The sequence below is a fragment of the Tenrec ecaudatus genome, chromosome X (assembly GCF_050624435.1).
Source record: "Tenrec ecaudatus isolate mTenEca1 chromosome X, mTenEca1.hap1, whole genome shotgun sequence".
Lineage (NCBI taxonomy): Eukaryota > Metazoa > Chordata > Mammalia > Afrosoricida > Tenrecidae > Tenrec > Tenrec ecaudatus.
This window is the reverse complement of record NC_134548.1, coordinates 46,107,944-46,134,597: the sequence shown is the minus strand read 5'-3', so window position 1 is coordinate 46,134,597 and position 26,654 is coordinate 46,107,944. Positions and strand designations below refer to the sequence as shown.

Sequence of the window (26,654 nt, the reverse complement as noted above, 5' to 3'; positions counted from 1 at the left end):
CCCCCAGGGAGGGGGTTATATGTAGATCCTTGTGATCGGTTCCCCTTTTCTACCCCTCCCGGTGAAATGTGTGCATTTTCATACATCTCAATTCTCACCTGATTGACCTGTAACCTCGGACCAAGGTTTGTGTATATCTCTTTAAGGAGATCTATTGCTCTGCTAGCAATGTCATCATTACTCTGAATCACGACCTAGATTCAAAAAGATTAAAATGTTAGTATCTTTAAAGAAATACTTTTATTGGCATTTAAATTGAAACCATATCCTTAGCTATTTTTAAGAGTAGTGAATAATTTAATAAGTTATCTTTTTGAACTAAATTAAGAAAACAGGGCCAAAAAAAGAGAAAGAAATCTTTGACTAAAACTATTTAGGAATAAAACATACTTTGACCAGTATAATTTAATCCTGCAATTGAACATCTTACTAATAAAGCATTCAAGGACGATCTTAATTTCTCACTGTTACCAAGTCAATGGTGACTCAAAGCAACCATAAGTTTCAAAGACTATACATATCACATTAGTTAAAAGAAAATAAGAGACTAGAGAAATAAAGCAAAGTTTACCATAAAGGATTATCTCTCTCCATTTCTAAGATCGTAATCACTTATCTAAATAAATCAGTGGTTTATTAATAGGAGAGCTTCAAAAAGCTCATGAAAAAATATTCCATTAACTCTGTAAAATTTTGAAACTTTTTGTTGTGAATCGTGTAAAGTTTCACAGAGCAGCAGGGACCCTGAGCTTTCCATTCAACAAATCATACATTAATCTGCTTCCTTTCAATCGCTGCAATCTGTCCAATTCATTACTACTCATCCCACTTTCTCCCTTGTGTTTCTATTTCCACTCTTTTAAATTTCATTTTTCAAATACTTTTTTGAAGCACACTCATAATTTATAAACAAAGTGAAAAGTGTAGTCTTAGTAGAACATAATTATTTTACTTCCCTTGTAATTTAAACCAGTGCTAAAGTGTATGTCCATAATCCTTTCGAAACAAAATCTCTTTTGGTCCCATTTTAAATTTACATTGACAAAGAGGAAAAGGAGACTCAACATGAATGAAAATGGTGTCTCTTTTGGGGGGGGGGGTGGCCATACAACAATGACATTTCAAGACAACAGAAACAGAGGCAGAGGGTAGAAGAAACAGGGAAGGTATGTACAGATTGGCAAATGACAGAAACAGATAATGGACAAGTACTTGTTAGGCTGGAAACCACCATCATCAAATGAAAATGATTCTTTTCCAATTTAAAAAAATGCACACGCACTGAATTTATATACATATATATTCCTCCCCACCCCCGCTTACCCTCCAAAGGTAGTCTAAGCCTATTAACTCCAAATCATCCATCATATAGGCTCTTCTTTTTGCTACAAGTTTTCCTTCCCGACAATTCACAGCTTTGAAGAATCGCTCAAAACATTTCATCCCGTTTTCAGTCAATAGGGAGGGATCTAGCTGAAGCACATTACTTTCAAAGAAGTCCTTGTTAATATCAGGATCTAAGTCTGGTTCATCCCCCATCAACTTGGAATACCACTTAAAGCACGCTTCTCGATCACAAAGGTAAACTGCATTCTCGGCTAAGCATTTCCATATTTGTTTTGCTTGAGGAGCACAGAGCCAGAGCTGGCCATCCTTCAATAAAAATCTTAGAGAAACAAGAACAAGTAACCATTAGGTTGGGCACAGTGGGTTTTTCCCTAATTTTACTAGGTGCTCTTATAACTCTTATATACATTCCATACATCAATTCTATCAAGCATATTTGTACAATGTTGCCATCATCATTTTAAAAACATTTACTTTCTATTCGAGCCCTTGGTATAAGACCTTTTATAAAAATCTTTAATGTGAAATCAGTTGAGAATAACAAGAGCAATCTATTTGGATATGCATAAAACATGTATCTCCCAATGTATTAAGGGTATTTTTTAGAAGTTCTTTCAAAACAACTTATTTCTTAACTTTTATCTGGCACTAAAAAAAAAAATCACGATTCTAATGTACTCCTTTAACATTTATCAGGTACTCAACTCAAAATAAAAACAACTCACTGCCATCTAGTTGATTCCGGCTCACAGGGACCCTACTGAACTGGACAGAACTGCCCCTGTGCATTTATAAGACTGTCACTCTTCAAGGGACTGGAAAGCCTTATCTTTCTGGGGAACAGCTGGTGGTTTCAAACTGCTGACATTGCTATTAGCAGCCCAACATGTAACCGCTAAGTCACCAGAGCTCCTTAGCTACCTAATATGTGCTAGAAATACTGCTAAGTACACTTGGAGCTAAATGTAAATACAAGATTGGGTTTTTGAACCCAACATTTAGTCTTTGAATTTAACCTTACAAAAGGTATTTTAATGGGCCATTTGTGCTAAAAAGTAAAGAATTAGCATGCTGTTTATATGTCATCATTAGAGAATGTAATATATTCACTACTCATGTATCTACAGGCTTAGGTTCTAAAGACCAGATTGCTCTGTGAAAACTTAAGAAAATAGAGAATGACCACATCAAATCAAATGGAGGGTGAGCATATCATTATGTAACTGCCATGTGATGGAATGGAAATAAACGTCTTTTCCTTATTCTTATCAGAAATAATGCTATTGACATAGGACTTTAGATGGCCTTTACCGCCATTATTAGAATAAAGCAGTAGAGGACTCAAATTCCTTTGGTGGAATGCTGGTTTAGCAGCCTACCATCCCCCCTTCCTTAATGTCATGCCAAAAACAATGCCCTCATGGATTTCCAGCTGATTAGGGCCCAATATAAAAAAATTTAATGAACCGTTTTAGTGTAAGTAACTATAAAGAAAATTCTACCTAAGGTTTAATACATGCGCTCCACAAATATTACAAAGTTGAAATCTATCTAATGACAAAAAATTTAATAATGAATACATGGGAAGATGTTTGATTTTTAGACCGTGGCAGAAAACATTCAACTTCAAGGAGACCACCTAATATAGACCTATACAAAATATGAGCTGTGCACTCCTTTATCTGTGTCATAAAGAGAGCAAGAATAATTTTTAAAACATACCTAAGGAAGTTAAGTCGTTCTTGGACTTCTTGAACATGACTGTATCTACTTCCCAGCCTAACAGTTTGCGGGTCATAGTCTTCATGGTCTACAAAAAAGAAAAGAAAAATCACGACTTCTATGGGTGAATACCCTCCATCATTACTGCCTATAAAAAATTAACTTAAGTAACTTATTAAGGAAGCAACTGAAATCTAACCAAAATCTTGGGTGTTTTCAACTCAATTAAATATTAAATTTTCTTTTTCAGAAGTAGCTTTTAAACATCGGACTAAACACTGGATTTCATCTGTCTTTGTTTTCAAAGTTCACTTTACCTGAATTACTTCAAAATTGTGTTATTTCTTGTTGAGGACACACTTGCATATATAACTACAGTAATGTTATCAAACATGGTCAAAATAATATTATCTAGTGCAGGATTTCTCAGCTCACTATTGAAAATTTGAGTCAGATAATTCTTCTGTTGTGGAACTCTCATCTTGTGCATTGAAGTATGTCAAACAATATGCCAGGACTCAGTAACTAGATGCCAACAGAACATCTCCCTCAATCCCTCGAAACCAATCATAATGCCTAACAATATGCGGCGAATTTCTGATTTAGCCCACAGTCTAAATAAACAAGTTAAACCAATTTTTTGATTGTGAACATCTTATACATCCTTTTCTTCACGTCCATGACAAAATCAGTATTACATTTAAGACTTTAGTCATCTTAAATCTGCAGAGCTCGTCTTTTCTTTCCTGACCCTTTTGACAACTCCTGACTAATTCTGTTGAATGACTAATGATCGATTTGATTCAGGTCATGCATTTCGGCAAGATTACTACAAAAGCGAAGACATATTCTACTAAGGGTGTTTCTATCAGGAGGCACCATTACTATCATATTTTGCTATCCATTATATACATTTGAATCCTTTGATTAAGGTCGTTTCCTGCAGGTTCCTCCATTGCCAAATTACTTTTATCTTCTTACTTGTCATTTGTAGGTAAACATGTTCTTTTTATTCCAACCTATTACCACAGATTTTACTATTACCTCTGCCCTAGCCATTTTCTCTGATTTTTTTTCTGACTTTATTGTTGTAGCCTCTGAAATGGTGTCCTGTTCTTTATGCCTGGTTACCTAGGAGTCAGGTCACTGGGTCCAAGGGTGTGCTTAGGGGCCAGTTGGCAACCAAAGATTTGCCCCTCGTGTGCCATTTAAGGTAGAGAGTTGTTTAGAGAGTTGTTTTCACCCAGAGTAACAGCTTTTGCATTTTATGTCCAATCACAAGCAAGAGTTCAGTCTTGGGCATGCAGAGAAGTGTACGGTGTTGTAGAACTAGGGGTTTCCAGGCATCAGGGTTAAACGCATTGTTCGACTTAACTGCTTAAGTCCCGAGGACCCATGAAACCTCTGCCTTTTGTTGTAGAATCTGCATACAACCTGTTCTCATTGCTTCAGAGTTGGATGCACCCTCGCCAATCCATACAGTCTTCCATCACCCCAGGGTTGTGATCCCAGGACTTTTGGCTGCCTCTTTACCCAGAGCTCTAATAAATTCGAGTTGTGGCACGGTTTCAGTTGCTGGTGCTGGTACCCTCTCAGTGTAGAACTGGGAGTGGCTATCGCAGACTGACTCTCAGCATGATAGCCTTTGCTCTGCAAACTGAGGCTGGTAGGGAAGATGACAGTCCATAATTTTGTCAGAATGCCCTTCCTAGCACGGGAGCCTTCACCCTAAGAGCAAGTAGCAGTGAGAGGCAGCTGGAGCTCCGGTGCCAGGTCGTTGCCCTACACCAGGGGATGCGTGAGGTACGGGAATGTTATTCCTTTTAGCTGACAACACCGCAATCGTGGACTAGCAGCTATGATGGGAGGAAGCCTTTCGTGGGTGCACCTGCCCAGAGTACCTTCCGTGGGTGCACCTGCCCAGAGTACTTTCCACTTAACAGGGCTAAGAACCAGAAGAAGGGAGCAAGTTGTGGCTCAAATGCTTAACACTCACTGTTGATTTTCTAAATAAATGTTTCTCCAATAAAGGTTACTAGGTACTTTTGTTTTGTTTTATAACAAATGTGTCCCATTATGATATTTCCAGATACGTGAAGTAACAATGTTTTTAATGATTTTTTTTCCTCTGTTAAGATGACTGGTAGGTAAATGGCTGTTTTGCTGTGGAGAGTTACTTAGTCTACCATTCCCAAAGCTCAAAACTCCCATTCTTTTGGGGCTCAATTCCCATATGCCCCTACATTCCTTCTGAAAGGTTAACATGTTTGGGGCACCTCCATACTTTCAGGAGTCAATTCTCTAAGGTTATCCCTGCTCCAAACTCTAAAGAGCTACAAAGAAACCAAATAAAGTGGATAACAAATCAATGCTTTTTAATCAAAGAACTCACACACAAGAGTGTCAGCACTGCATAAATGATGTGTGGGAAAGAGTCAGAGGTGCTGAGGAAGTCAAGCCCAGTTATCTTCATTCTAACAACACTGCTGCTGAGGGATAATTGTGAAGAAACCATGTTGTTTTTTTTCCAGGGGGAGGGGGGGGAGAAAATTCTACAACATACCAGTGTTGGAATGTTGAATGTTAAGAGACTGGGAAGAGACCATGGAAACTAAGAAATGAGAACTTGATAAAACGGTTTCTGATAAAAACTAATCCACCAAGTGACCTAGGAAGCAGGAATAAGTGAAAACCTTCAGCAAGCACTCTAAATCAGCATCACGTTTACCCTTTCCAATGAACTAAACTGACTGTGAAAACTGGTTTGTTTCATTGTGGGCATGTTAAAAACTTTTTTACAAGCATAAAGCATCAGTGTATGGAGGCGGTACTAGTAGTGAGTGATATACTATGAGAGAAAGTTGGAGGATAAGTTCATTCCTCCACCTGAATTAACTTTAAAGCAAGCAGTGAAATCAGCCAACCATGTTACTATGGAAATATTATCCCCAAATGCTTATGTTGCTAAGTGGAGATGAAATAATGGCAGGAAAATTCTCAATACTGGTGAAATGGCTACAAGAAATTGGTAATATCAGTGAACTGTGGAAGTCTAATGTTATCTCCTGCATAACATTTTTCATTCGTAAAGGGATTCATGAAATACTTTTATTATAAAGAGGCAAAATCCACAAACTGCTTAAGAATTCCAAATTCAGAAAAGGTAAATGTATCTCCAAAGTAATCTAATGCTATGAAAAGCCCAATTCACTAAAAAATTATTTACTAGCTTAAAAAAAATTACTTCTCAAAAAAACTAATAAACAGAAGTAAAAGGCAAAATACAATGATCAGTAGTAATCAAAAGACTATCACTCTATTATTGGAGGACAAACTTATCCAGGCGGTTATGAAAAAAAGAAGGTATTCAAGTCAATTAACTCGGGAATATTCAGTATCTTTTAATGCCATGAACTTTTTGAAGTCTCTCATATTAAAACTAAAATTCTAGTGCTCAACTATTGGCCGGGTCTGTTCAAGCATACAGAACTTCTCTAAGGTCATGTAGCTTGTTTGAGTCAAATTCAAAAGCGAGACAATCTGCTTCTATAGATGCACGTTTTCTACTTTGTGGAGATACAAACAATATAAAGAAGGCAATCTAAGATAGGTGACCATGCAATTCCTATGAAACAGTAATTCAAAGAATCAAGACTGAAGTGGAGAAGAAAGACTTTAGCGTGGGCTGAACTGTTTCGCCCCGTTTGTGCAGCATTCCCAATCTGACATTAACTGGAACATACCACATGCAAATGAAGTAAATGGAGTTAACATTAAACACAGCTAATTGAGAAAGCTCCACGGTGGGGAAAAGGTCTGCACTGACAATCAGGAGTGTGTACCACTGTGTAGAGATGCAATCATCACAAAGAAGCTGAGCCATGCTAAATTAGGCCCAAATGCTTAGAACTAAGCATACTGTAAGCAAGCCTCTTGTTTCTCACTCTGACTTTGGCTATAGTTGATATAAAGCATAAATATATGGTTGTTATGTTTATAAAGCCTCGCCTATTACCATTTAAAACTGAAATGATCATTGCCTGTTACCTGTTAGCACCGAAATGTTTACGTTGCTCTTCTGGTCCTACCGTCTAAGTCACTAGTGTACTCTGGTCTTCAAAAAATATTCAGATTTTAAAAATATACTATTGGCTTCTGTAGGTGCAAACTGTTGAGGACTAAAATCCTACTCACTTAGTTTAACATATTAAATGGGTATAATTTACAGTTAACATTATGGTCAATTCTGTAATGCCAGAAATAGAAACCATTGTTAATCTATAATTTGGAAACAAAGACAACCAAATTTTGGTCTGTGAATTTGCCATGAGACACAGGAAGAATGTGCACTCAAGTAACACGAGTGCTCTAGCACACACAGACCCCCGCGGTAGCGTTGTCAGAGAGCACCAGAGCACTAAGATGACGGGCACCCCCCCATGGTCTGATGAAATCACAGGAACCGCCACCCCTCAAGAGGTCTGAGCAATTTCAAACTGAGAATCAATCAAAGCATCATCAGTCCTACAGTCTCTTCTACTTTTGCAAAATTTTATATTCATAAAGCATTTATAAAAGTGGACTTAAAAATATACCATGTAAAAATCAACTTTAACAACATTTCTCACAGATGATTTCTTAAAACAGTTAATTTTTGAGTCAAGGTTTCTTGAGGGCAGGGGTGGGGACACACACAAACTAAAGGTGGTGGCAGTAAGGAACAGAAAAAGGTTAAAAATGAGTAGAGCACATACCTTTGAAGGTTAACAGCCAATTGCAGATCAGGCAGATGGGAGTTCCCAAGCAGCAGGAGAGAAAGAGAGAAATTAGTTTAACATGGAGAGCGGGGGAAGGCAGGCACTTAAAGAGATTCAAAATGCTGGGCTAGAATCTGTGTTAAGATTGGCAGTAAAAATAAATTATAGGCTCATGAAGAAGTACAATTATTAAAATCAATTACCTTACATCTTTGAAAATGAGTTGTCCTTTCTAAGGTACTTAACACAAACAAAAAATTGCTAGAAAGGGAAGTCCCTTATTGCCCCAAACAATCTCAGCTTTACAATACGTACCTCTAGCATAGAGTCTCATGCTTTCCATGTAAGTTGCAAGGTTTTCTGCTACCAAAGTAACCAGGGCATGATTGTGCTGGAGTTGATTGATTAAGTCATGGCGGTAAAATACATGAGGACTTCGCTGAGTTTGACTGAAACGAGAAGAACTTAACAATATAATTAGGTAATTAAACTTTCTTGCAATCAAAAACTAATAAAATTAGCAAAACTAATAAAATTAGCTACTAAGTTTAAAAACTTTAAATGGTATAACTTGTAATAAAATTATAGTTTTGTACATTTTCTTTTAGAAAACAAAGCAATTCAAAACAATTCCTAAAAAAACTAATCATTTCTCTCCCTTTTATATGAAAATGGATTAATATTTATTTCCCACCCTCATTCATCTTAAGTGCATAATTTCTACTGCTATCCTAGGTTAGTACCAAAGCATTTGCTAAGTGTTCATGATTATGTCAAAAATTTATAAAAATAGAAATACTCACTTTAAGAATAGCATTACAATTGCTTTGCTGTGATTGTATTGAAGAATTTAATCAAAAGAAAATGCTGTATAGTAATATTGTACTTAATAGGCATTCAAGGGATATTTTGAAGCACTGTGTTATTGCTAATCTTGTGCCCAGGTGTCACTAAAAAGACATCTAGTTATTTTCCAACCAATTTTCCCATCATCATGAACGTCAATCAACTATCAAAACCAATACTATTATAGTGGAGAAGAAGCCACTGTTTGGGTGGGAGAATACGTAAAATACTATCTGTGACAGACAAGTGGAGTGATTTGCGAAGGGACTATAGGGAGGTGGGTGTGCACTAACACACACACACACACAGTGAGTCAATAATTTTAAAGCATTTCTCTAATGTCAATGTCATCATGTACGTCTGTACTTTTTCTTTTTCCCCTGGGCAGTTTCCAAAAATTTTTCACTGGAATTGGGAAAATATGTAAAAGGATTTCAAAATATTTGTGGAAAATTTCAATATCCTTTCATCCCATTTTCCACGAACTTCTTGAAATTCCCTCACAGGATGTTTATGTGCATGTAACATAAAACATATACCTATCCCTTGCTTCTGTGTTAGGCATAAACAGAGTTGCGCATGTTACACTTAAACAAAAGAAGTTTCTAAAAGACTAGAAAACTTAAGACAGATCACGACTGCTTAGATATAAGGTTTACCTCTAGGCCTCCTAGCTCCCAGGTGAACATTCTGTGCACTACAACTAGTTCTCTCTGCAGTTCCTTTTCACGTAATTACCAGAAAACACGAGGACAAATTATTCCAATGACCCGAATTTGGCATTTTTAAGATAGTATACTTAGGCAGTTATTTAACAGAAACTTAGCTAAAATAAATCAGGAAAAGAAAAAAAAAACATTTTATAAGAAGTACTTTTATATTGTGGGATAAAGGGTGGATACTGGGGGCAAAGGGAAATAAAGGCAGGAAGGATCAAGGGAAATGAGTAGTGAGATTAATAAACACAACGCATGCCGTGACATTGCCTGGCATACTTGCTGGTAATACGAGAGAATTCCGAACTAAGAACTTTAAGGCAATTTATCATTGCGATTATGATACTTATCAGTGGCTTGCTCCTTCATCAACCAAATAGAGAAGGTGGGTATGATGAAGGGTTCCTTTGTTCCAAACTAAGTCTCCAGTTAACTCACTGAGTTTCTTTGAAATTTGCTCTTCCCAACTGATATGCTTTTTCTTTTCAATATAATACATACATTAAAATATTGAAATTCTCTCTCTATGTTAAAAGCCTTACCTCAAGTTTTGAGGTGCTTCACCAAACAAACTACAAATTTCTCTAATTTGTTTCAGTGCGGGGATTACCCATTTGTCATTTGTGCGAAGTTCTTCTATAAAGCGATCTATCCACTGGATCTTTTGTGTGTCACGGTCCTTAAACAAACAATTTCAATGTTTTATATAGATCAATACTTAGGAAGTCTACCTTCAAATAATTTTGAGAATAAAAAAAACAAAAACTTTTCTTGTAAGATTAGCACCAAATGATTATTTTGTAATTGTAGAAAGTCTAATATAAAAAAGAAATCTAATTATAGTTTTATTTTACATTTACTATCAACTCCAAAGAGTAAAGCACTCTTGTAAAAAAGCTAAGTATTACATGGACTCATATACATCCACACAAAGGTACAGTTCCTTAACTATTATTAATATTGTACATTGACAGAAATTTTGAGTTTTAAAAATGTTTGCGAGAAGGTGGGGATTTAGCTTTATCCCATGTTTAAGGGGTTTCTACCAAACCACAAAGTTTAGCAATAGCATAAGTGTTACGCTGTGAGCTTGCTTTTTGCATATTTTTCTAAGCACGGTGAAGAACACTGACAATTTATATTTCCCCCCCAAAATAACAGTATGACAATTATGCAAGTTAAAAACAAAAGAAAAACCCCACCAAAAAACATCCACATACACAAAAGGAGAGAAAAGGATACAGACGGGCACAATAGGTACAAATTAATGCTGTCACACTAATTTTTAAAAATATTTCGCTCTTTTTTTTTTTTTAATATTTCGCTCTTTATAAATTACTTTTCCCTTTAAATTAGTAACCACCAGCAGGACTGGTTTAAGTATCAAGTACATTTCTAAGTTTGAATTTTTTGTGTGTATGTATTGGGGAAGGAAAGCAATTACGTGTGTGTATATAAATGTATGAGGGACTTCATAAAAGACATGGATAAAATTACTATCCCCTCAAAAAAAGATCAGGGGAAACTGCAACTTTGGAACAAACTTCATGAAACCACTGTGCCACCCCTGTGCACTGACCACATGTGAGAGCGAAACCTATGTGTGTCCTCAATTCCTAAATGTGGGCATAATTTTTGCATTATATTTACATTTGTACTTCTGACAAGATTAAGATTCATACTCCTACGTGTTTTGCATTAAACCCTTTGCATTAAACAGTGCATTTTTCTACATTGAGAGCCATCTCTACAGTGACTGCTTGGTCCATTGGTAATTATTCAAAAGGTTTCTCTTCTACAACTCCATGTGTGCATCCCTTTGTGTCATTTCTATAGTACACATACTTATAAGGGTTTTTAAATATTTATATATGACGAGATATATCATGCTCTTGATTTTTGTTTTGTTTTGAGAGAGGGACTGGATAGTGATGTTTAAAAAATGTTCTTTCCCAGTTAGACCATGATGGCTGAACAAAGCAACAGTGTATTAAGGTTCATTAAATCCAGTAACTACAGATGGATGGACGTGGCCAACACTGCCAGTCTGTGATACTAACTGCAAATTAGAGGAGGAGCTACCAGTTAAACCCTGAAAAGCAAATGTACTACACTTTGATTCATTTTTTCCAGATGGTTTCTCGGGTTAGTAAAATAAATTTAAACTCAAGTTCCATTTATGAGTTGATAAACTGGCAACGAGTGAAACAACCATCACAATCAAGTACAGATTAAAAAAAAAAACCTGTCATCTGAATCAGTGAAACTAACTTATCAGTGTAGTAAATACTTTTATTAGTAAGGAGGAGATTAATTATTCAGGCATGTTCACAAGACAGACTAAAAAGCAACACAATGGCAAGAGTTAGAATGTATGGACATTGTGTGGATTAACCATAGGAAAGGCACACAATATTTTACTGCTTAAGAAATTCTATGCATTTTTCTTAACTGGCTAGTTTTATTTCTCTTGTAAAAATACCTCATGCATTTTAATATTTTATGTTTGAAATGGGCATTTCAGCACCATGTATTTGAAATACTAATACAAAGTAATCTGTTTTGAAGAACTGTATTTGGCAACACACAAAACCTTGCTGTAAAGGCAAGCAGGCTAATTTGAAGAAATATAAGCCAATTCCGGGAGATCACTTCAAACAGAACAATGGTAAAACAAAGCCATCCTAAATGTGGAGAGAGGTTACATAAAAGTGAGCCAAGGAACCTAACCTTACCTGGGAGCAACTATAATCTAGTATTTTTATGTGGGCACTGAGTGCCAGATCCATAATGTCTACAGGCACATCATCACTGTGGGCCAGATTCCACAACAGGTTCAACACTTTATGTGCCATGACACCATCTTTGTCATCTTCTGCCAGGCGACGGATCAGCTCGAGCAGCTTTTCCCGTTGTTTTTTACTTGCATTTGTCCAACTAGCCTAGGGAAAAAGGGTTAAATGGCATGAAACTAATGAGTATTTGGTTGTCATTGGATTAACTACATTTCAGTCACCGAGATAACACAGCTGAGCAAAATATTTTTCAAGTGACAGCTGATAGAAAATAGTACTCAGAAGGCAGATTTCAGTATCCAGAAAATAGAAAATCCTTTATTTACAGTTAAATATCAACAACCATGGCACTGTTGACATTTGGGCTTAGAAAATTCTTTGCTTGGAGAGTTCTGTGCATTGTGAGATCCTTAGCAGTAAGCCTGGCCTCTGTCCACTAGATGTCAGTGCCACACTCCTCAGTAGTGATAACCCAACTGGTCTCCTAACTTGGTCAAATAAAACAACCCTGGATGAAAGTCAGTTTTAGATTCAGTTTGTTACTAGGGACTTCTAAATTGTATTACAAGAACCAAGAATTCACCTCATAAGGTTGCATTTCTCAACTTGAAGATTTAGTGCTTCATGGGACAAATCGATTGTTATAATGTCGTTTATAAAGTGTATGTTCTAAATCTCGAAGTGGTGAATTCTATCTGGGGTCTTTAAAGCTTGTGAGCAGAAAGAACAGGAGGGCAGAGGAAACCAATGATTCAGAATAGTACATAGAACTAGTAATCAACATGAACCATGGCCTGACACACCCTGAGATCAGGTTATTTAGATTGTGCCCACTTGTTTAGGGCCCCACTAGATGGATACTGAAAGAACGAGAGAAAACTGTGACACTGAACTCAAAATCTTAAAATATTCAAACTAATTGGTCTAGTTGAAATGAACGGATTACCAAGGCTATTACTGGTGTAATGTTTAAGGGTTGGGATTTGATCTACATGGTTGGCGGTTCAAAACCACCAGCAACTATGCAGTAGAAAGGACTGGGCTTTTTACTCCTATAAACAGCCTTAGAAAGTCACAGGGGATCTCTCATCACTGACTTGGTGGCAGAGATACATTCTTTTGAGATCAATAACCTTTTAGAGCTAGGTAACAGATTAACTTATAAAACTAAAACAATAAGTGTAATAAATTCCTTTAAAAATTCATCTCTGAGAGTTAATGGTCAGTAATCTATCTACAGAACAGATTCCTAAACTTCTGAGACCTACTGTTACCTTTTCAGAAAAACAATTTCCTCAGTGACCTTTGGCAATTAAAACTTTTGTACTGTAGCCCATAACTCAGGACAAAGTATAGATCTCTGTTTTTACAGTCACTTGGAGCATTCCAGCATCCCCCAAGGGATCAAGCGGGTATCACCCACTTTGGGAAACACAGCAAAGGGGTCAGGGAAATGAAAATACTGGAAAAGGAACATGAACTGAATGAAAACACATGATGGCACATTGTGAAAAACGGAAACTAGTATCCCTGAATAATTTTTGTACTAATTGTTTTAGGGATACCTTATTTGCAATATTAATATTCAATCTCAAAAACTCACTCCATCAAGTCAATTCTGTTTCACAGTGACCGTTCAGGGTATGGTAGAATTGTTACTATGGGTGTCTGAAACTTGGGGAAGCATAAAGTCTCATCTTTCTGTGAAGGAGCAGCTGGTGGTTTCCAGATGCTGATCTTGTGTGGCTGGCAGCCCAACTCATCACCACCACCCTACCATTCACCCCAAGCACCACAAAACAACATTTCTAAAAAATTATTCAATAATTCAGTGTAAACTTTCATAAAAAGCGGAAAGCCCAATAGAGCAATGTGCATTACACACTGAAAGACAAAAGGCACACATACACCAATGCAGAAAAAGTCAGTGATAAGAGTCTGTTAGTGACCAATAAAAATAATGCAACAATATGGTTTTCTATTAAAAGGACATAGGATAATCACTATAAAACACTAAAATGGCACCTTAAATATGACATGGTCCACTTTCAGTGGGTTCTTACACAGTGGTTATAGCAACTTCTGTTCGCACCAGCAGTCAGAATAATTGCTGTTTTAAACAGGAAACCTTGGTGAACTAATGCTAGACTAACAGAAGGCTACCATATGATCCTATGTTCTTGAGAACAGGGGCACTGGTGGTTCAGTGGTAGAATTCTCGCCTCCCCCTATGTTCTTGAGATATAAATTTACCAACCACTGGGCTTTTGCAAGCTCAACTATAGCAACTGGATAGAGTTTATTATATACAACATGAGTTTATAAAGTATAATAAACAACTATGGAGACAGAATTGTATGGGTTGTTGGGAATACGTTACAAATCTTTCACAAAAGTGTTCAATGAGATTGCCATTCATGTGTTAATTAAGAGCCACTTACGGAACTAATTATTTCGATGGAAAATGAAATAGAAAATCTTTTATTAGATGATTACCTTAAAGCAATCAAAAAGATGATCAAGTTGTTCAGGAGAAAAGTCCCATGCCAACTTTGCCAGTAGATCATGTACATTCTTCACAATGGCTTCATGTTTCCCTGCCTGTTGAGAAAATAAAATCTAAGACAGTCAAGGCATACTAGAGTAACAGATTAGTACACTGCCTAATAACTATTAATGAAATATTACCATCTTTTTCATCTGTGTAATGTAAGAAAATATATAACATGTTAAATGCTTTAGAACTGAAGTCTAAAATGGCAACTCAATTTCCATATATAAATTGTAAATGTGTACTTGAGTAATTCATGTTAACTTTTGGACAGTAAAATATTCATTTTAACAAGGTCATTTCAATGCCGCAAAGAGGGGAAAAAGGTCTACTAATGATATTGTTCCAAAAGGTCAAGTCCTTGCATACTCAAATGTGAAACCCAATCTTTTCTTGGTTTCCACAGACTTTGAAAAAACAAACCCAAACAACAATAAAAATTCAGAGCTTTTTTTCCTATTGCTCAAAATATGTAGAATTTTTTTTCTTGCTTTTATTGGAGGCTCTTACATCTCTTACCACAACCCATATGTTCATCCAGTGCGTCAAGCACATTTTCACAGATGCAGCCATCATTTTCAAAGCATTCTCTTCCCACTCAAGCACGATATCAGCTCAAAAATTCAGAACTTTGTAAACTATAATTATTTCCCAAGTTAACCATGGGTAATGAAATCTATCACACAGGTTAGTTTAAGTTATTTGACTTCTGACATTGCAGATTTTTGTTTGCCATCTCATTAAATTAATAACTAAACAAACAGAGAAGTGCTTTAAACCCTTTCAATGGACATAACAAGCATTTAAATTCAGTAAATCTCAAGACGATACAAACCTGCATGCTCTTGCGCAATTACCATTATGAACGTAGCTTTCAGTATCTCTTTTTTTGGAGATTAAAGTCACTACTTTCCAATTTCTTACCTGTGCTGCCCAGATATTATCAAGATCTTGTAAGGTCAGAGCTTTTTCTTTGATAACAAAACGAAGAATCTTCTCAAGCTTTTCTACATACTGTGGTTGATGGAGACTGTCACGCAGGACTATAGATAAAATATTATTCTGCTGTATCCATTCCTAAAAATAATTCAGAAAATCGTTTCAAAACACAAACTGAGAAGGCTGTTGGACAAAAAAATATAAAGTGTCATCACACTTTAAAACAGGTTCTTTGGACCAAAGTCTGGGAAGCAAGCAAAGGGTGAGGATGGGCAGCGGATATGGATGGAGTATCACATACAGTGCTTCAGATCACTGTGCCACCAAGCGCTATCTCATATAAGTAGGTCAGCCAGAATGGGTGTAGGTAGTGTGGATACAGGTGATCTCCTACTGGACACAGGTAAAATTTGGCTATCTCAATCTTCACATCAGTTTTGCCACAAAACTGTTTTCCTCTTGTGTATAAAGGTCTCTCTTATGTATTTTACTATCATTTTGAACTGACAATGTTCATCCAATAGATACTCTTAAACTTCCCCAAAAAAACTCTTCCTGAGAAATGCTATCCTACTATAGGGAAGTAAGCGGTTTTGAACACCTACCAACAACAAATTAAGCTGGTTGGCTGGCATTCACTGAATAAAAGAAAGTTAGTATACATAAATAATAATCATCTACACTGCATGCTTTCAAAATATTTCACTTATTGCGAAAATGTGTTAGACCTGCACACTTCTAAGCTGGTGAAAAATCAGTTTTATTTCTAATCCATTGTGCACACACATTTTTCTAACATACTAGCAAGATGTGGCAAAGCCATTTACTGCAAAAATTCCTAAATCCTTAAATGTCATTTCCAGGATTCGTAACAGGTCACGGACCAACACCAATCCTCAGCACACACTAAAAATAGCTCCTTCCTAGGCTTTCCAAAGGGCATACAAATCAGACACAAATTAGATCTCTACCACCTGACCCCTAACACTGGACGAATAGCCAAGCATCCTCCATATACTTTTGCTTTCATTTTCCTGTGGTAAAACTATACAAAGTCATCTATCTGCCTTTTAACCATCTAGTACAACTATCATCACAAAATATATATTAAAAAAGGATTTTTTTACTCAGTACCCCTCACACAGTAACCTCCCATTCCCTCGTAATCACCAAAAAAATGTGTTTCTACTCATTTGCCTATTTTAGATATTTTGTCTAAATAGAACTACTCAAAATCTATCCTTTTGGGTGTGACTTCTACTTAGTATACTTTAACAAAGTTCACCCATGTTGCAGGAGCATGTATGAGGACATATGGTCTACGGCTGAATACTATGCCATTGTATGTACATAGCACATTTCACTCATCCACCGATCCGCTGATGAACACTTGCGGTTCTTCCCACCTTTTGACTACATGCCACAGCACACCTTCCCAGGCCCTGGTAATTATCTTCATTAAACTAAGGACACACACGGTTCGCCCACAGGTGTTGCCACATAGTACGCTCTCAATGTAAGTGGCACGTTTATTTATAAACTATCCATAAATCACTAACAAATAATTAGTAAAAGTTTATTATTACAAACAAGTCTCAGAAATAAACATTCATAAATTAGCCAAAATGCATTCCTATTAAGGTCTACTTCATTTTAATACTACTAATTTCCACTAGAGCTACTTTGATTTTTACTCTAAGTAGATTCTTATTCTTAAGAGAAAAACCAAAGGACTTACTGCCATTCGCTCAGCTGTGAGCCACTCTTCCTCCTCAGGGTTACCATGCCGATGGGTGTAATACGATACACTAGATATAACCTTATTGACTTCATTCAGTGCATTCATCTTTCCATTGAAAGAAGAAATTTGCAATAATCTATAATGAAAAGCTTGGTGTTAGGTATGATTCCAAAAATTCATGCAAACAATTGTATCAAGAGATAAATTTCTTACCTAAGTATCATTTTTAACCTAAATATTTCTAAATTTTTTACAGTTTCTTCTTGTCCTGGAACCCTTGAAGCTAAATTCTTCAAAGACTTGATAATCATTGAAAGGGCATCGTTTTTGGCTTCATTCTTAGCTTCTTTTTTCAGTTCTTCATCAGTTAAGTTTTCTAGAAACTGTGGAACCATTTCGATGACTGGAAGAAAGAACTTTTTCACTGTATGAAGAGTGAGAAACTCATAGCATTGTCCAAACGGTCTGAAATAAGGAACAAACAAAACATCTGTAACATTCAAACTGTTTCTCTTTCACTTGAACGAAAATACAAGTTACATAAAAGGAAGTCACGGAATAGAAACTCAGTTTTTATCCAGCAATAACATAGTAATTTTTATGGAGCACTCAACATTGGCTTTTAAAAATATGACTTACTTTATAAGGGCTGCAATTATTTGAACATTTAATGCTGATCCATTAATGAAACGATCATGCAAAATCTGGAATCCATTTAAAGTGCCAAATTTGTTGAGAAGATCTACCAACCAACCCTGCAATGGAGTTAATGAAAATGTTAACCTTGTTTTTTAGCTGGGGGAAAATGGTTCTATGTATCAAGCAATTTCTTGATATAAATATACTAGAAACCGAAAGTTCAATAAAACAGATTGTGTCAAATCATCTTTGAAAAGACCATGAAATATTTTGTTTTGTATGCAGTATCTCCGTCAGGAAGAAACAGCTTGTTAAGCAGCATAAGTAGATGTTTATACATAGCTGATGAACAGAAATGAAAAGCTATGCTTCCATTTCAGGAATTCTCCATATGAGAATGCCTTTTGATTATCTGAAAATTTTCAAACAATTTTGCTGAAAAATTCCATTTTCTAATACATTTTCCCTGGAATGTTTATCCATTTTTTGGTTGCAGTTGTAAATAATGTGTTTCTCTAAAACGGAACAATCTCAAAGCCTGACAATTACTGTTAGTTAAAAACAAATCCCTGGAATTGTGAGCTAGACGATACTACTTGATGCCTTTCCTAAGTACTACATCATGCAATATAATTGGATTCCACCTCTTCCCTAAGAGACAAATAGAACTTTAAGTCTATTAAAGTTTCCATTTCTCTCAGGGGCCTGAACACAAACAGGAGTATGGTTTAAAATCCTGCCAAACATATCTTTTAACCAATTTTGAGAAATTCTACAGAAAGACTGATTAGAAATAAAGGATATATTTTCTGATTTCTATAGGAAATAATGAGCCATTAAATAAGCTACTGCTTGACTTACAACCATATTTTTTTCTATGGACAAAGGTTTTGAAAATTGTCTTGTTTCTTAAGTTCAACAGCAAGATGAATTAGGCTTCAAAGAATAAGAAAAACTATCCTCAAGCAAAAGTCAACCCCCAAATTTTGTAGTTAGCTACCTTTCCCATTCTCTGTAAGATGTCTTATTATTGATCTATACAGGGGAAAAATGAACCAATAAAAAAATACAATACAAGAAACATTGAAAATTCCATTTAGATCATACTTTGGTTTACTCACACAGGACTTAGCCATCTAACTCTGAGCAAACAACATGAGCTGGGAAGTATACGAAATTTTCTGGCCTAAATTCAACACATTTCAACAACTTCATCTTGTAACAAGATAAACCAAAGCATTAACAACTTCGGTTTTTCCTGCTTGGCTTTTTTTCTTTTTATAGTTAAACTTGAGAATCGTTTTTATTTTTTAAAAACACTTTTATGTCTCCCCTAAATTCTAAAATTGAAAACCTACAGTTATTTGCTCAAAGTAATCTAGCTTAATCCTACACCTTTAAAAGCATAAATTTGTTTATACTGATACGAAACATTTACACCAGACAACTTGTTACTTTTGTTGGCTGCTATTGAGTTGGTCTGACTCATGGAAACTACACATGCAACAGAATAAAATGCTGCTAATCCAACAACATTCGTATTATTAGACACAATGACTGGTTGTAGAATGGATCTCTTCCTTCATCTATAGGGTTTCCCTTCATTGGCCTATTTCTTGAAACAACTATCAGGCCTTTCCCTTCCATACCTATCTGAGTCTGGAAGTTCTGCTGAACCCTGGTTCACAGAAATACGCAATCCAATGGAGTTGCACAGGCCAGAAAGAGAACCTGTGCCTCCTGTACAGGAGGTAAGAATTCTATCACTTACTCACTAATGTCCTCACATTTATGTATAGAACCTATTATTTTCCATACACTTTTTGAAATACTCTCATATATTCTGTAAGTTTTTTAATTTTTTCTAGTCTGTGTTTAACATGCAGTACCTGAAATATCTGTTATTAAATCAGGAGGTATGTTGCATTTGTAAATATGTCAAAATTAGGTATGATTTTTATCTAAAATCAGCCACATGTTTGCATTACTGTATATTGTATTCATATCTTTCTATGCACAAAAGCAGTACTTTGATAGAGTAAAAGCTCAGTAATGTATTGTAGCAAAGTTTCGATGTGCTTTTGCAAGGTACAGCCTGTATTATTCACCATTCATTGTACATACCTGGAGTTTTTAATATATTACAATCGTTTAAACAGTTGATTTGGAACCATGACAGGCTGTACTTATGTTAGACATTTTATAACCCAGGGACTATTTATTTGTATTTATAATTTCTATAATATTACTTTTATGCTACATTAGACACATATCATCTATTGATCATGCCTTAAAATATTAATGCCTGAGCTCTTAGTCAATGAAACAATCTTCTACTCTCATTTCAAAGGAAAATTATGATGCTCTATATTAATTCTAATGATGGTTTTTTGTTTTTGTAATTTTAGAGACTAGATTTAACAAAGATTGTTACAAGCACTTAATATGCCCTAGCAACAAAAAATACAAAGAAGCATGGAGCTTCTTCACTGTCATTCTCAAAGCCCAAGTAAATTTCAAATGAAAAAAATAATACAGGAAAAGTTAACAATCATAAAAGACAGAACATGGCTCTAGCACAAAATAATGAATTTAAAAAGTGGAAAATGCAAAATCCCCTTTAAAACATATGGGAAATGAATTTTCATGTAAGTGGAACATTCAAATCCATTAGAAATTTTGTGGCAGAGCAAAACAATTGTTAACGTCAATTTTAAAAAACAACCAACATACTTTTGGTGATCGAGGGTCTGGAGAACGAGCGAAGAATTCATCTTCAGGCAACTGAACACTTGAGGAAACAGATTCACACGGACGTGTACCATTATAGATATGGAATTTGCAATGAGGATTTAAGGCCATGGCGAGAAGTTCTAGGAGTGGAAACCAGTCTTGGGATAGCTTGGCCACACATAGCTCCACCAGGCGATGAGTATTGTTAATAATACATCTCTGTGTTATAAAGGGGGCCGGGAGGAGAGATGTGATTTATAAGATGAAAACATTGCCATTTCACTATCTCATGACATAATGGTCTCTCCATTTTCTGTACTAAACATTTGAGTTATGTTTAATTTCCCTTACCCTGTGATCAATAGAAATTAGCAATGAGTTGTTTTGTAATTTATATACCACCTTTGAAACACCATTCTCAACGGCAACAAAACGCGGTCAGCAGCGGAGGCCGTTCTCTTGTTGTTCTACGCCTACAGCAAGTTCTAAATGGCCATCCCTTCACTTTGGAATGTGTACACCAGAGGCAGTCATTATAAAAATCTACAAAAAATGTGTCAACGATCAAAATTAATTTGCTAACTAAACCTCAATACCAAAATTCGACACTACTCTCAAAGTCTCCAGTACCTACAAAGTTAAATGTTGACAAAGAGTATTTATTATTCCGTTATTTTGGGGAAATCATTTTGAATACAAAAACATATCTGCTTCACGGTTATTTCTATATTATGGAGGAAGAGAGACTTAGAATAATAGCTGTATTCATCCATCAAAGATGCACTTTTGAAAAAAAAATCACTGGAATCATAACCAATGGTATCAAGCACTGCTATTTTCCTAGACTGGTGTCCAGAGATCATTTGTATTTGCTTCAGCCTATCACTTGGAGTGGGGCCATGGTGGCGTAGTTGTAGTTATACATTGGGTTGCTAATTTTAAGGCCGGGAGTCCTTTCAAGAGCCTCCAGCATGAGACTGGACTAGGCAGAACTGTGGAACACCACACACATAAGGCAGTGCTACTGCTGCCATTTTTGAACCAGGTGCCCCACCTTTGAAGCCCAGCTTTAATGTTATGCAAATCTTCCCCTACTTTTAATCAACTGAACTCCAAGCTTACCACAAATACATTATCACATTCATCCTCACTTTCTGCACGTGCAGCTTAAAATCATAGAAAAGGCTTATTAAAGCCTTTTCTTGCACTAAAGTAACCTGAATAAAAGCAGTATACACCCATTCCAACTGATTTACAATTTCTTTAAAGGCCAAATTAGGAATGGATCTTGTTCACAACTTGGGGACTGCCCGCATTGTGGATTACATACCCCATCTTAGTAGTAAAAAAAATAATGCATCTTAAAATTGACAGAATGATGTATTCCATGAAAATATGTTGACTTGCCTAGATGACAAGCTGTGGGTCAAGGGACAGATTTAACCAATCTTTTCTAACGCTAAATCTCATGCCAGTTCTAAATGAGCTTGCTTCCCTTTAAGTGAGACTACAATTTCTTGTTCATTGGCTTCTCATTTTTAGAGCCTTTGTATTGGGTCAAACATAATCAAAATATATTTATCGTATAGGTCTGTGTGTGTGCATTACCCATAGGCATCACCATATAAAATCTGAATTTCTAGAGTCAAATGAAAGACTCACATGAATTTCAAACTTCCAGCCACTCACTGCCTCATCTGTAAGGATTTTAGTGAATGATATTGTTAGCCCATCTCGAAAAAAACGCTGACAGGCTTCACTTTTAACATCAAGGCCTAAGAAAAAGGAAGACAATTTAATGTAAACAAAACATTTCTCTGTTTTACAACATTCAATTACATGACAAAGGATGGCAACTGTTCACTGACAGCTTAAGAATGTAGAGTAGTCTTGGAAAAGAGACTCAGCATTCTCTTAATAACTTCTAAGGGAGCTTGATTTCGAATTAGAAAATAGAAAATTCTTCAATAAATAAAAATTAAATATTGTTAAATTACATCAAACCATTTAATCGAAAATGTTTCAAAATAGGACATTAGATCTTAAATACAGAACGGTTACCATCATGAGTACTTCATAATACTGTGTGTACTTCTTACGGGAGGAAAAATTAAAAAGCAATATTTCAATTTCATCTGTTGACATTTATTCTGTGTCATCTGATTTTAGAAAGGCAATAGAGCCACGTGTGTCAAAACACGAAGAAACCTAACTGTTAATGAGAAAATGATAAAAGAATTTGTGTTTGATTTTGACCAGAAAATAAATGGCATTTAAGCCCCAGTACTGTAAATAACAAATAGGCATCCAGCAAATGTTAATACTGTACAATAAAATACCATTAGCTGATTTGTTACTTATCATCATACTGTTGAGATGGAGAGCATACCTAACAAAAAAACAAGTCTTCAACAGATGCCAAAGTGAATAAATGCACAGATAAGAGAAATGAGTAATGTGAAACAACTGCAGTCTGCTAGTGTTATTTTCCGTTTACGAGATCATTTTTACATGATTAATAGGGAGTAAAGAATAGTCTTTAAGGAAAGTGGGTGAAATTGCTACTCTAGCTATTAAGACAGGCATAAGCAAAGTATTGAAGACGATAATTTGAACAAATAAGTGTGTGTGTGTGTGTGTGTGTGTGTGTGTGTGTGTAAGTAAATAAGTAAGCAGGTATGGTGCATAGTTTGGGGTCCTGTGGCACATGGATTAAGTGCTGGGCTGCTAACAAGGCTGAAAGTTCAAACTCACCAACCACTTCACGGGAAAACCAATAAAGCTGGCTTGTCTTGTAAAGATTTACATTCTCAGAAAACTGAGGGAGCCGTTCTACACTGTCTTATAGGTTGCCATGAGTCAGACAACATTATGGCAGTAGGTTTGGTTTTTATTTTGATAGCTGCTATTGATAGTCAAAACAAAGCAAAAGCTACCCTATTTCAAATATAAATTGTTACTACAATCAATGTCTGAAAATGAAAAGGAAAAAAATAAGGAGAATTAACTGCCACTATAGTTAGACCAATGGTATAGGAAAAAAGAAATAAGATTAATTTCAACACGAAGCTAGTATTTCTGGACGACAGTAAAAATTTTGTATCTTTTAACGCACCAGAAAAGAATCATAGAAAAATCAGACATTTTCCATTTATTAAAAATGAAAGTCAAATATTTAAGTAAGACTGCTTATTTTAAAAATCAATATTAATAAAACGGTTCATAGATTCTATTACACACATGCCCTTGGATTAACATTCACCATCATTATCACTACAGCAGTCAAAAGGCAAGTGCAAACAATTGGTAGATTAGCAGTATTTATTTACCTTGAAATTAGAAATGACTTATGCTAAATTAAAGAGTCAAATATATGTGAAATTGAAACCCATTACCTGTAGAGTGTTTACCAATTGAAAATTTATCTTTCATGTCTTATGAGTACACTTAAAAGGCAAGATTCTAGGTTAAATATGTTCAGTCCAAGATGAACCCTTCAGGACCAGTGGTGAGAGTGGCAATACTGGGAGGGTGGGGTAGAAAGAGGGAACCGATTACTGGATGGACAACAGAAAAGTGGGTGAAGGGAGACGTTGGACAGTGTAAGATATGACAAAACAATAATAATGTATAAATTACCATGAGGGAGTGAGGGGTAGTGGAAAAATGAGGAGCTGATACCAAAGGCTCAAGTAGAAACCAAATATTTTGAGAATAATGAAGGCAACAAATGTACAAATGTGCTTGACACAATGGATGTGTGTATGGATTGTGCTAAGAGTTGTACGATCCCCCAATAAAGTGATCAAAAAAATAAAATGCTTAGTCCATAAGTGACCCTTGGGTTCTATATCACCCACATAATTTCTAGTCTCTCAGAATTTTGGGGGAAGCCACCATTCCCAGTTGCCATTTATCCTGCTGCCTAAATCTGAGGAACTGCTCCTTACACCACTACTCTACTTACTAGAAGTGTCCATATCACTATCATACTATGCCCCGCCCCACTTGATTTCAGCACGCTTTCCATAATTGTAAACATAGAGGTATAACAAAAAATTCAAAGCAGAAAATAATTCAGTCATGAAAGAGTTACCCTGAGAGTAATAACCTCTTTGAGAATCTGATTAAATAATGAATATACTCTACAGTAAAATGGACACACAATTTTATTCATAATGACAGGAGGTCCAACCTTGAAAGGTCATATGAGCCTTTGCTCTAGGTATGTATGATAAGCCACATCAAGAAAGTTTGCCTAGATATTCCATCTAGGAATATTTACTGTGGTTATGACAGAGAAAAACGAACGTTCAGGAATAAAGTATATACTATTGAAAAGTATAACAACATTTATACGTACCTTTTTTACTAAGATCAACAGCAGCTTCTAAGAGTACTTCTAATTCCCCTTTAGGCAAAACTGGAACCACCCATCGAGGCCTAAGAATATAAAATAAAAAGATGCTTATTGGTCACACATTGAAAGCTGCACTATAAAGAAGTTACCAATTATAATCACTCACCTCGCTCTAAATATATTAAGCATTATAACAGGTTGGCAAAATACCTGTTTTGTGGCGCTAAAAACCATCTGCTCTCTCTATAAACAAGAATTTTTAATCAACTTTTTAACCAAAGATGTAATGAGAGGATAAAAACTCTATTCAATAACTTATACAGAACGTACTGCTATTACAATAATCAAACATCAATTAATAGGAAACCTATTGCTTAAGTGCACAGGAAATGCTCTTCGGGGATGGAGTTTAGAGGAGAGATGTGACAGTGACCCTTTAAGTTGCCCAAAGCTCCCTTATAAAGAAGAACACACATTTGAGGCAAATAACTGATTGCAAATGTATTACTGCCTTAATACATCTCAGAAAAACAATTTACCATCTTTTCCTAAAGGTTAAGTGAACCATGGGATTCTTAAGTCTCTATGCCTATACAGATGCCATCTTCCCTCTCAAACAAATGTGCAGCATATTCCCAAGTGGTGCTTTCTCTGGGTCCAATGACAACCTATAGCTATCTAGGAGCCCCATTCCTTTCTTACCTCTCCCTCCTTGCTGCCATCACCACTCAACCACTGCTCCCCAGAAGAGAAAACCATCTCCCATTCATGCCTTAATCCCTGTCTTAAAGAGCTGGCAAAATCTCCAAATCCATTGGTAGATAATTTCTCACACACACACACACACACACACACACCCCTTTTTCTTTACACAAAAAACACTTTTTTTCTCTCTGAAAATTTGTGAATGTACAACTTAGTTCTCTAGTCAGTTTAAGAAGTACTTATTAACAATTGCCAACCACAAGACAAAATAGAAAAATATACAACCTTTTGCAACAACATGTCTGCTACAGATAATGCGTTAAGAACCACTGAACATGATCCCAATTCTACCTTGCAAGTCTGGCTAGACCAGAGGATGTACACTGGTACAGATAGGAACTGGAAACACAGGGAATTCAGGACAGATGATCCCTTCAGGACCAGTGGTGTGAGTGGCGATACTGTGTGTAGATGGAGGGTGTGTTGGAAAGGGGGAACCGGTTCCAAGGATCTACATGTGACCTCCTCCCTGGGGGATGGACAACAGAAAAGTGGGTGAAGGGAGACGTCGGACAAGGCAAGATATGACAAAATAATAATTTATAAATTATCAAGGGTTCATGAGGGAAGGGGGAGCGGGGAAGAAGGGGGGGGAAATGAGGAGCTGATGCCAGGGGCTTAAGTGGAGAGCAAATGTTTTGAGAATGATGAGGGCAAAGAATGTACAGATGCGCTTTACACAATTGATGTATGTATGGATTGTGATTAATAGTTGTATGAGCCCCTAATAAAACGATTTTAAA

At 36.1% G+C, this 26,654-nt stretch overlaps 1 protein-coding gene across 8 annotated transcripts in view; it reads right to left on the bottom strand.

Moving 5' to 3' along the window:
• Positions 1–26,654, bottom strand: part of USP9X (ubiquitin specific peptidase 9 X-linked) — a 106,550-nt gene that overhangs the window by 44,609 nt on the left and 35,287 nt on the right. For 6 of the 8 annotated variants that reach the window (XM_075539498.1, XM_075539495.1, XM_075539493.1 and 3 more), the window contains 14 exons: positions 25,150–25,229; positions 22,449–22,561; positions 20,787–21,005; positions 18,054–18,169; positions 17,628–17,879; positions 17,412–17,550; positions 15,659–15,811; positions 14,680–14,784; positions 12,124–12,330; positions 9,931–10,067; positions 8,142–8,290; positions 3,070–3,157; positions 1,324–1,666; positions 99–194 (listed from right to left, as the gene is read on the bottom strand). In XM_075539498.1, coding sequence (XP_075395613.1) covers positions 99–194; positions 1,324–1,666; positions 3,070–3,157; positions 8,142–8,290; positions 9,931–10,067; positions 12,124–12,330; positions 14,680–14,784; positions 15,659–15,811; positions 17,412–17,550; positions 17,628–17,879; positions 18,054–18,169; positions 20,787–21,005; positions 22,449–22,561; positions 25,150–25,229 — 2,197 coding nt within the window. The remainder of the gene's footprint in view (positions 1–98; positions 195–1,323; positions 1,667–3,069; positions 3,158–8,141; positions 8,291–9,930; positions 10,068–12,123; positions 12,331–14,679; positions 14,785–15,658; positions 15,812–17,411; positions 17,551–17,627; positions 17,880–18,053; positions 18,170–20,786; positions 21,006–22,448; positions 22,562–25,149; positions 25,230–26,654) is intronic. The other 2 variants (XM_075539497.1, XM_075539500.1) reach the window with 1 other exon arrangement.